This window comes from Protopterus annectens, chromosome 1.part1, assembly GCF_019279795.1.
Source record: "Protopterus annectens isolate FY-2018-M chromosome 1.part1, PAN1.0, whole genome shotgun sequence".
NCBI classification, from domain to species: domain Eukaryota; kingdom Metazoa; phylum Chordata; order Ceratodontiformes; family Protopteridae; genus Protopterus; species Protopterus annectens.
The window spans coordinates 1,135,943,751-1,135,956,247 of NC_056726.1; the positions used below are offsets into that span (position 1 = coordinate 1,135,943,751).

The following is a 12,497-nucleotide window of genomic DNA, read 5'->3' on the forward strand; positions in this document are numbered from 1 at the left end:
GCAAAATACCTGCTTAGGTCTAGGGACATACCTGCCTAGGACACATAATCAGAGAGTTCAGTCATGTGTCTCTTTATATAATCAAGAGTGGTATGTCTCAAGTCGCACCTCAACGTTTACTATAACAGAGTCATAACGGTAATTGTTATTGCGTGATTTGAGTGCATGCACAATTTGATGGATCCTATCACCTGACAGGCAGCTATCTGTGACCTTCTCCTTGTCCAGCCTAGTTCCACAAGGAGATCTTCATTGCCTTTGACATCCGCATCCCTAAACTAATGTTCAAGTTTGAACAGCTACTTGGCAGACTTGGAAACAGCTGCTGGAATCACTGGCTGTGAGTTCTTGGATTTTGAGCAGCTGCTGCATGAGCGGCTGTAAGGGTCCCCTCTAATACAGGTAAATTGGTAATGTTTATTTATATGGGTTTCATTTTATAGCAATTGATATAGCAGATCAGGTAATAAAAGATGCATAATTTTAGATATGGTCAATCAAAACGAATGTCTAACAAAATAAAAACATCCTTTTAGTGAAAATTGCAAAATTTGGATTATATGTTATGTGATAATCATTAACTTGTAGTATAATTTTGATCTGTTATTATATGTTATACATTCTGGAGGTGAAAACAGCAGACCCAAAAAAAGTTTACTTTTATCATCTCATAATTTTTTGTCATATTTTCTTATAATCATTCTAGAAATATCTATTAGTATGGAGCCATAAATGCTATTGATACCCATAAATAATTATTTGCTTAAATAAATTTCAATGATTGTAGGATGCCTACATCGAAATAGCCTTCCAGTTACTATTTCGGATTAAAACACTGTATATCCTGAGGCACATGCTATTCACATGGTCTTCTGTATTAATATTTGCATATAACCTAAGAAACACTTTTTCTTTTTTTTTTTTTTTTTTCTGAAAGGTTACTTTAATTTCCGGATTGTGAATGGAACACACAGCTGCTCTGGGAGAGTTGAGGCTTACTATAACAATACATGGACATCTGTTTCATTTGACGGATGGGATCTCTATGATGCTACAGTTGTATGCCGATCACAAGGATGTGGGTTTGCATTAGCAGCTCTGACTGACTCCAGGTTTGGTGCACCACCTAATTCGACCTGGTTTGGAAATGTTCAGTGTAAAGGAACTGAGACTTCCCTGTTTTACTGCTATATTAATACCTCATCATCAAACAATACCATTTCATCAGCTGTGGCTGGAGTTGTTTGTTCTGCAGGTAAGTTCATAGCCCTGTTCAAAAGAACTGTAAGGGAACTGTATGTAAATTAGATTCTAAACTCTGTCCAAGGAAAATTATGTATTTTTTTAAAGTGAAAAAGATTTTTTTTTCTAAAAGTAAGATCATATTGTCAATATTCAAGTGCATTTCTTAAGATTATAAATCCAAGTAGTATTCTTCGCAAGGCAAGCCAACGGTTCATCAAGTAGTGTTGCAATGCACACTACAATCAAAAAACAAACCAACAAAGAACAACCCAAGGCAGGACAAACACATCAAATTTCAGTCCAGTAGAAGTGTACAAAACATTTTATTGTGAGCACTTTCACAGTGAAACTAGCTACTTCATCAGGCAATAATCAAGCATTTCAACTAAGACACTTTTAAAAGTATGTCAGCAATAGAAACAATGCAGTAATTACCTAGTAACTAATAATAACCTCCCAATCTAAAAGGAATACTTACAGCTAGGTAAACTTACACATTTATGATATGTACAACACATGTATACATAAAAAACACTGCTATGCTCTATAATGTGTATAATAGAGCATATATTGCTATAACATCATTATCTCTCACAAAAATCAAACATACAATTACCCATAAACAAAGCGATGGGCCAGTGTTCGAACAGTAGGGGGAGGATGAAAAGGAAACTAACTCCAGAAAATGCTAGCTACAAATCCCTAAAAAAGATGTGGCAAAAGACAACACCACCTTAATATGGAATAGTTCACATACGAATTCAACACCTTAATATGGAATAGTTCACATACGAATTTAACGAGTAGTGAAACATTGCTTCTAAACAAAGGTATGAACTTTATTCCAGTGCAAAAGGCTGGCATTCCTGACTGTTTAATAGATTTGAAAGCTTTTACATGTAATTTGATGTTGAAAGTATAATTCAGAGTTTCTGATAACATTAGTAATAATGCAGAAAACCTGGCACATATACCCCACATTAATGATGCTACTTTGGAGGTGTTTGAAGGACTTGCATCCCTTTAAAACTGTCTTAGTTGAAATGCTTGATTATTGTCTGAAAAAGCAGTTCAACTGAAAAAGCGCTCACAATAAAATGTTTTTTACACTTCTACTGGACTGAAATTTTATGTGTTTATCCTGCCTTGGGTTAGATCATAAATTCTTTGTTCTTTGTTGCATTTGTTAAGATAGTTTTACTTAGTTTATGCATCTGCTTTCATTTAAGTATTTATTTAATTCTGAAGGTTATCTTTTCATTTCCCTATTATATGATCAAAGACACATTCTTTCGAATGCATCTTGATCAAAGTTGAAAGTGCGAAATGGCAAAATACCGAAATGGCTCATAAGCAAATTCTTTCCCTGGGAAAGAAATCACTTGGCCGCCTTCATTATTTTGCCATTTTCGTCACTGTAGTGCGATCTCGGAGTTGGTACATTTAAGTGGGGGGGGGGTGAAGCCCACCACATTATGTAATGTTTTAAAGTTTTTTTTTTCTTTTTTGGAACAGCGTTTTTTTCCTTGGGAAAAAAATCACTGTTCTAAGTGTTTGGGATTGTAAGCTTTTGCTTACATGGGGTCGATAAATCAGCATTCGCTTTTTTAAGCGTTTGCTGATTTAATGGAGACCCAACTTTTCTTTTGCTACCTATATATGAAAACTAATAGAAAAAAATCCCTTTTCCATTAGATAATGCAAAGTACAAAAACGTTTTATTTTTGCTTGTCATCAAACACTAATTTTTTTTTATTTTTCTTTATTTTATTTGAATTCTAGGGTAGATCGCTGATCTCCATGGACCTTTTTCAGGTTCAGCCTAGTAGTGGTGTCTGGTTAAGTTGGCTTAGGAGATTAAGGAACTGTTAATGAACCGTTTCATGTACATAGGAGGTTACTAGACTACCTCATGTAGTGATCACGCCCAAACTCTTGTTTTTGTGAAAACCTTGTTTCTTAAGTATGCTGCCATATAGGATCATCTTCATGTGAAACACATAGTTCCTAAACTTGGACTTATACCTTATTAATTCCATCTTGACTTTGTTACTTTCATTTTCAATATCATGCTGTTATTTAACTTTTGCAACCGTTTTTTTTTTTTTTTTTGCTATTTCCATTTACCCTCATAATGAACTCCACCTATCATGTTATTGAGTTCCTTTTTCTTCCAAGAGAATACAGTACCTTCCCTTACTTTACTGATTCAAAGTTTCTAGTATAGCAGTTGTAGAACTTCTGTAGCCTTCAGTTTGAACTATTATGTCAATCTAAGACTGGATATCAGAAAGGAGAAAGTTTCTATGCATTGCAGAAATAATTCACTTACCTAACTTGAGTGTATCCCAGTTTACTCAAGTTCCCCAAGCTCCATTGTTTAATAAAAAGTGGAGACTCTAGTCTCTGTAAAATTAACATTGTTAAAGAATGGGGAAATTTTAGTGATAATTAGTTATTTTTTGCACATGTTCATGTTTAACAAAAATGTTTTAGCTTTTTGTCTCCCTTAATAAAACTATGTTGTATCATTTTAAGCCCCTGATATCTAGCACCAAATGTTGTATAATTTAATTAAAATTAAATGTATTATTTTAGGGCCCCCAACATTTCCTTTGTAAATTCATCTCAAAATAGCAAAATGCACAGGTTATCAGCATTATCAAAAATGTATCTGTGGAGTTATGGCAGCATGCATTGGCAGATGAAGGGCTCAATTTCAAGGAACTGATACCACTACTTTATACTCAGAATTTCCATATGGAACAGTTATTTTCTAGGACTAACCAGGAACTGTGGTTGGCGACTTTAATGAAGAAAGTGGAGAGCTGCAATGTTTCACTATCATTTTTTACCGATCAGTCTCCAATATTTGTTAAGCATGTCTCCTACCGACTATTAAGGGGTGACCTATGCCTGACCTACAAGGCACTCACAGATCCAGCCCTGATGGAGCTGCTACATATCAGCATGTCAAACAGCATGAGTGTCACCCGATCTAGGGATATGAACTTAGTCAGCAACTCAAACAAAAGATGGTAGACAGACAGATATGTGTCTCAGAGATTGCCCATTCTTGAGAACAGGCTTCCTACTGATGTTAACCAGAGCCCATCCCTGTCCCTCTTCAAATGCAATTTAGAACAATGGAAGGGGAATCACAATTTTACACCTGGGGTAGTGCCTAAGTCTCTTATGGACAGGGCAATCCATAACACGCTGAAGGTATAGGCACACACCTATGCCATTCTCTTGCCCCTAGGGGCCATAGACTGGGTAAAATCAGTTCATATTGCCCAGGCTTGTAAGGGTTCTTAAGCCATTAGCATAGTAATATCCTATAAACCTATGTGCATTAAGAATGGGTGCTGTCACAACTATGGTGATGTTGTGAAGTAACCTTAAATATCTGAATCTGGAAAAGGTAATTTTGGACCTTTGGAGGGAGATTAGGGAGTTTACCTAATATACTTCCTTTTGTACCCTGTGGAATATAGTAATGGACAAATCACATAAGGGCCTTAAATCTCTTAACGAAAGTCAAAAGTGGGAATTGAAGCTGAGAGGAATGGAAGGCAGATTAGACTATCTGAATATGAATACGTAAAGAAAAGGTGGATAAACAAGGAGGGTAGGGTATTTTATGCAGAGTATTTTGGCTTTCTTGCTCAAAAAATCTGAAACCCACTTGGAAAAGCTCCACTCCAGTTATAAAGTTGTAGATCCTCATGTGGCTTAAATCATATTATGAAGAATAGGAGTTCATACAGACCACAGTACCACTGTGACTACAGTGATGGAAAACTCAGAATTGACAAATATAGCAGGAATTACATTTTCAATGGAATCCAGGCATAACTACAGGTACTATACAAGAGTCTGAGTGACGATAGGATGGCTTAAACCCATGGATTTTTAAATAGTCTACATCTTACTAGTGGAACAAATTATAATACCCTTCAGAGAAAAAGAATAGCTAATACTGAAATGTAAATACCTCAAACATGGTAAGTCCCCAGTGCCAGATGACCTAATACTGCAGTATACTGTAACATGGATGGTCTAATGAGTCAAGACCTTATGGATATTTAAAAATACATTTAAGTAAAAAGAAGGGCTGTACCTCAGTAATAATAAGAATCAGCAATTCTCATTGGTGCTAAATCTAGAAAATCCTAAACAGGACATGGAATAGGAATTATACAAGATGACCACCACTGTTGAAGTGACACCCAGACCCCATGTACAAAATGGGAAAAAGGAGTTCTGGATATATGAATGGAATATATATATATATATATATATTTTTTTTTTTTCTCCACATAATTCCCTTGCCTTATTTCTTTGACTTCATCCAAGATATGTCTTTGATAAATTGGAGGAATTCCGTTCTAAAGTTCTGGTTTTCTTTTAAATTGAGCAGACCTTTCAAGATGCATTAATGATGGGGAGTCTATATCTCAGGGTCTGTAAAGATATCTCAGAGAATGAGACAGGGGTGCCCTATTTTGCCACTGCTCTTCACCAGAGGTATTAAACCATTAGTGCAAGCTGTTTGGGAGATCCAACAGACAAATAGAATTATGATAGAATGAATGGCTGATAAAGTCAGTCTTTCTGCTAGTCTTCTTCTTCTTTTGGCTGCTCCCATTAGGGGTCGCCACAGCAGATCAACTCTTTCCATTTCTTCCTGTCCTCTGTATCTTGCTCTGTCACACCAACCACCTGCATGCCCTCTCTCACCACATCCATAAACCTTATCTTAGGCCTTCCCCTTTTCCTGTTACCTGGCAGCTTCATCCTTAGCATCTTTTTCCCAATATACTCTGCATCCCTCCTCAGCACATGTCCAAACCAACATAATCTTGCCTCTTTGGCTTTGTCTTCAAATCTTCCAACCTGGGCTGACCCTCTAATATTATTATTACTAATCCTGTCCATCCTCGTCACACCCAGTGCAAATCTTAACATCTTCAACTCTGCCATGTCAAGCTCTGACTTCTGCCTTTTTGTCAATGCCACTGTCTCCAACCCATATAACATAGCTGGTCTCACTACCCTCTTGCAGACCTTCCCTTTCACTCTTATTGGTACTTGTCTGTCACAAATCACTCCTGACACTCTTCTCCACCCACTCTATCCTGCCAGTACTCTCTTCTTCACCTCTCTTCCACACTCACCATTACTCTGAACCGTTGATCCAAAGTATTTAAACTCATCCACCTTCACCACCTCTACTCCCTGCATCCTCACCATTCCTCTATACTCTCTCTCATTTACACACATGTATTCTGTCTTAGTCCTGCTGACCTTCATTCCTCTTCTCTCTAGAGCATATATCCACCTCTCTAGGGTCTTGTCCATATGTTCCCTACTCTCACTACAGATCACAATGTCATCTGCAAACATCATAGTCCACGGGGACTCCTGTCTGATCTTGTCTGCCAACCTGTCCATCACCACTGCAAATAAGAATGGGCTCAGAGCTGATCCTTGATATAATCCCACCTCCACCTTAAATGCATCTGACATCCCCACCGCAGACCTCACCGCTGTCACACTTCCCTCATACATATCCTGTACCACTCTTACAATATTCTCTGACACTCCCAACTTCCTCATACAATACCACAACTCCTCTCGAGGCATCCTGTCATATGCTTTCTCTAAATCCAAAAAGACACAATGCAACTCCTTCTGACCTTCTCTGTACTTCTCCATTCAACACTCTCAGAGCAAACATCGCATCTGTAGTGCTCTTTCCTGGCATGAAACCATACTGCTGATCACTAATCATCACCTCTCTTCTTAACCTATCTTCCACTACTCTTTCCCATAACTTCATGCTGTGACTGAAGGTCCTTAACATGTTGAGTTTTTTATGTGATTTAAATATTTATTTTGACTGGACACATGGGTAAACATATTAACAAGGGGGAAACAGTGGTCTTTTTATTTCATTCTACTCCGTCACTGTGACTCTTTAGTTGGGTTCCCTTTACTTGTGGGTACGGACTCTATTGTCACTTATTAATGTAATTTCTTACAGTTTTGTGAAGTTTGTTTTACTTGTGTATACAACTATCAAGCTATGTATCCAATTAAAACTTAGTAATCCATTTTGAAAAATACAATGCAAGAAGCATACATTAAGTAGTTTATAAAATAGGTAGACCCAGTCCAGAGGAACATCAGCTTTAATAATCAAACCAAACTGACTAAGTGCTTTCACCCACACTAAAGCTTCTTCAGAGTCAGACTACAGCATGCCAATAACCACTTAAATACCAATTAAAAACAATCACTTGAGTACCACAATGTACTTAAAAATTAACCCCTAAGCTTCCAAGCTCATTCACTGAAAACCCAAATAAAGCAACATACCAATGTGTAATTAGTAAAAATGCTTAGTGTATTATATGAACTGGGATTTATATTTTAATACACAAGCTATAGAAATGGTTTCATTGATACCTGGTGCATTGGGTGCATTGAGGCACAACCACAAACATTCTTTAACTTCTAATAATGTTTTTGAATCCCCACCAAAATCTTTCATGGATAACTTGTCAATATTAAAAAAATAAAATTTTTTTGAAGTTGATTTGTTATTTTTAATGTCCCTATTGTGTTCCAGTATACAAAGCCTCAATTTCCTTGAAGCCATCCCTACATAAAATGCGGCACAGGACAGGCATGTAGCCACATATACCACCATGCTAAAGTTGCAGTTACAGAGTCCAGGACACTTTAATGTTCTCTTGTAACTGTGAATTTGCACATATGGTCCATCGTTAATATATTTGCACACACTACATGTGCCGCATTTGCTCATTCATGAAGGCATGTTGTCATAATACATGGAATTTCTCTCAAACAATTCTTTCAGCTTAGAACCTCTGCTGTTAATAAACCTAGGAGTTGGTCATATTGTATCTTTGGTTTCTTGTGTAAAAACACTATCCCATACAGCATACATGATATTCCTTGCTATCACCCCTGTCGAGTTGAACTCTAAAACCATCCCAGATAAATACTTATGACTGGACTTGTCATTACCTGAGATGTTAACTTCACTATGTGCTCTGTTGTTGTCCTTTAGGATGGGCAAAAAAAAATCACAAAATCTTCTCCTCTCAATCTCCTTGCTGTATTTATGAAGTAGTTCCATTGGATATCCTCTGTTCCTAAACATACCAATCAAATATAACATTTCTGTCTTAAAATAGACTTCCTGACTTATCAGTCTGGATATCCGTACCTTTTGCCCCTTGACCACATTGTTTTTTTGGTGGGCAGGATGGTAACTATCATAATGCAAAAAATAATTGCTGTATTTTTTGTGAAAGATATTAGAGTGAATTTGATTATCCTCTCTGTATAACTGAATATCCAAAAAGTAACTTTTATCTCTGTTGATGTGGTTTGTGAACCTAAGGAACTCAGTTGATTGGTTCAAATAACCAATAAGTGCTTCTACATCACCCTTGGGACCCTTCCAAAAGATAAGAATATCATCCAAATATCATAAATATAACAACATTTTGGACATATACTCTGATTTGAACACAAAATTATGCCTCCAATCAGCTAGCACCAAATTAGCATAGATGGGAGCACATCTGGCTCCCATCACAACCCCGGTTGTCTGTAATATTCACCATTGAATAGTAGAAAGTTGTTAAGTAATACCATCTCAAGTAGATCTGTTAAAAGACTCCTCTTAACCTGGTGTAACTCACTATAGCTCACCAAACTGTTGCTGAACATATCAATCCCGGTCTGGTAGGGGATCACAGAAAATAAATTGATGATATCAACTGCCACAAACCAAAATTCCTCACTTACATCAATATTGGTATTCCTAATACAATCCAGACAATGCCACGAATCCTTTAAGATGTATGGTAATTTGTCCAATATTTACTTACATGTGATGTCTAGATAGGCAGCCAGGGGCTCTGTCTTTCAGCCCCTGGCTGCAACAATAGGCCTGAATGGTGGACAATTTTCATTCTTGTGGATTTTAGGAATACCAAATATTGAGGGAATAATGGGATGTTCCACTGAAAGATATTTGAATTCATCGTGTGAGATAATCCCATCACACATAAATTCGTACAATTGCCAATCAATTTTAGTATAAGCTCTTTGCACTTTAAACTGGGATACCATTTCATCGTCATTTAATAAGAGCCGCATTCTACATTCATAATCAATGTTTGTCATAATAACTACCCCTCCACCTTTATCCGGCTTCATAACTCTGTATTGATCACTGTGAGACAATTTTTTTAAACAAAACTGTTCTGCTGTAGTTAAATTTCTGTTGTATAATGTTTCTCGTTCTAAACTTCTACATATTTGGACGCCACAAAGGCGCTCAAAAACCGTGACAGCAGGATTGTAAGGTGGAATGAATGTGCTACTTCTTTTTATACTTATGTATTTATTGTCGTAGTCTGGGGAAGGGTTATTGCCAAAAAACAGCTTTACATTAATAAGTCTAGTGTATACACCCTTAGATTAATCAATAATCTCCCTGTCTCATATCTAAAAGTTGGGGCAAATACGAAATCCCTTTTGAAAAGGCTAACATGATGGTCAGTAATCATACGATCTGAGTAATTATAAATTTTACAATTATTGCCACCTTGTAAATTAACATTGGTTGTAGCATCAGCATCATTACTTTCATCACAAAAAACTCATCGCAGTTACAGGAGAACAACTCAAATGTGGAAATATAATTATGCTTTTCATTACTGCACAATAAACAAGAATCTAATTGCTATAAATCGCCTGATGGTTGTGCCATACATAAGTATAAAAAGAAGTAGCACATTCATGCCACCTTACAATCCTGCTGTCACGGTTTTTGAGTGCCTTTGTGGAGCTCAAATACGTAGAAGTTTAGAACGAGAAACATTATACAAGAGAAATGTAACTACAGCAGAACAGTTTTGTTTAAAAAAATTGTCTCACAGTGATCAATACAGAGTTATGAAGTCGGATAAAGGTGGAGGGGTCGTTATTATGACAAACATTGATTATGAATGTAGAATGCGGCTCTTATTAAATGATGATGAAATGGTATCCAAATTTAAAGTGCAAAGAGCTTATACTAAAATTGATTGGCAATTGTATGAATTAATGTGTGATGGGATTATCTCACATGATGAATTCAAATATCTTTCAGTGGAACATCCCATTATTCCTTCAATATTTGGTATTCCTAAAATCAACAAGAATGAAAATTGTCCACCGTTCAGGCCTATTGTTGCAGCCAGGGGCTCAAAGACAGAGCCCCTGGCTGCCTATCTAGACATCACATGTAAGAAAATATTGGACAAATTACCATACATCTTAAAGGATTCTTGGCATTATCTGGATTGTATTAAGAATACCAATATTGATGTAAGTGAGGAATTTTGGTTTGTGACAGTTGATGTCATCAATTTATTTTCCGCGATCCGCCATCAGACCGGGATTGATATGTTCAGCAATAGTTTGGTGAGCTATAGTGAGTTACACCAGGTTAAGAGGAGTCTTTTAACAGATCTACCTGAGATGGTATTACTTAACAACTTTCTACTATTCAATGGTCAATATTACAAACAGACAACTGGAGTTGCGATGGGAGCCAGATGTGCTCCCATCTATGCTAATTTGGTACGAGCTAACTGGGAGCATAATTTTGTGTTCAAATCAGAGTATATGCCCAAAATGTTGTTATATTTATGATATTTGGATGATATTCTTATCTTTTGGAAGGGTTCCAAGAGTGATTTAGAAGCATGTATTGGTTATTTGAACCAAACAACTGAGTTCCTTAGGTTCACAAACCATATCAACAGAGATAAAATTTATTTTTTGGATATTTAGTTATAGAGAAAGGATGATCAAATTCACTCTAATATCTTTCGCAAAAAACATACAGCAATTCTTTTTTGTATTATGATAGTTGCCATCCTGACCATCAAAAAAACAATGTGGTCAAGGAGAAAATGGTACGGATATCCAGATTGATAAGTCAGGAAGTCTATTTTAACACAGAAATGTTATATTTGATTGATATGTTTATGAATAGTGGCTCTCTGATGTAACTACTTCATAAATGCAGCAAGGAGATTGAGAAGAGACAATTTTGTGATTTTTTTTGCCCATCCTAAAGGACAACAACAGAGCACATAGTGAAGTTAACATCTCAGGTAATGACAAGTCCAGTCATAAGTATTCATCTAGGATGGTTTTAGAGTTCAACCAGATGGGTGTGAAAGTAAGGAATATCATGTATGCGGTATGGGATAGTGTTTTTACACAAGAAACCAAAGATATAATAGGACCAGCTCCTAGGTTTATTAACTGCAGAGGTTCTAATCTGAAAGAATTGTTTGAGAGAAATTCCATGTATTATGACAACAGGCCTTCATGAATGAGCTAATGCGTTACATGTAGTGTGTGCAAATATATTAACGATGGACCATATGTGCAGATTCACAGTTACAAGAGAACATTAAAGTGTACTGGACACTGTAACTGTAACTCTAGCATGGTGGTTTATGTGGCTACATGCCTGTCCTGTGCCACATTTTATGTAGGGATAACTTTAAGGAAATTGAGGCTTCGTATACTGGAACACAATATGGACATTAAAAATAACAAGTCGACTAATGCCCTAATCACAACAAAGGTTGTGCCAAATTCAAAAAAGTTTTATTGTTTATTACTGACAAGTTACCCAAGAAAGATTTTGGTGGGGGTGCAAAAACATTATTAGAAGTTAGAGAATATTTGTGGCAATTGCGCCTCAATGCACCCAATGCCTCAGGTATCAATGAAACCATTTCTATAGCTTGTTTATTAAAATATAAATCTCAGTTCATGTAATACACCAAGCATTTTTACTAATTACACATTTGTATTATGATTAAGTGTTTAAATACACTAGTTTTATTTATTTCCTTAGTTTGATTCTGTATATTAATTCACAAACATGTATTTATTATTGTCATTTGAATGTATGGTGCTTTATTTGGAAGCTTAGGGGTTAATTTTTAAGCACATTGTGGTACTCAAGTCATTGATTGTTTTTAATTGGTATTTAAGTGGTTATTGGCATGATGTATTCTGACTCTGAAGAAGCCCTAGTGTGGGTGAAAGCACTTAGTCAGTTTGGTGTGATTAGTAAGCTGATGTTCCTCTGGACCGGATCTGCCTATTTTATTTTACTAGTTTTATTATTTTACTTT

General features: G+C 36.3%; 1 protein-coding gene across 1 annotated transcript in view; it reads left to right on the top strand.

The window, feature by feature from the left end:
• Window positions 1-12,497, top strand: part of LOC122815721 (deleted in malignant brain tumors 1 protein-like) — a 787,040-nt gene that overhangs the window by 528,712 nt on the left and 245,831 nt on the right. The window contains exon 6 of the mRNA XM_044088475.1: window positions 938-1,255. Coding sequence (XP_043944410.1) covers window positions 938-1,255 — 318 coding nt within the window. The remainder of the gene's footprint in view (window positions 1-937; window positions 1,256-12,497) is intronic.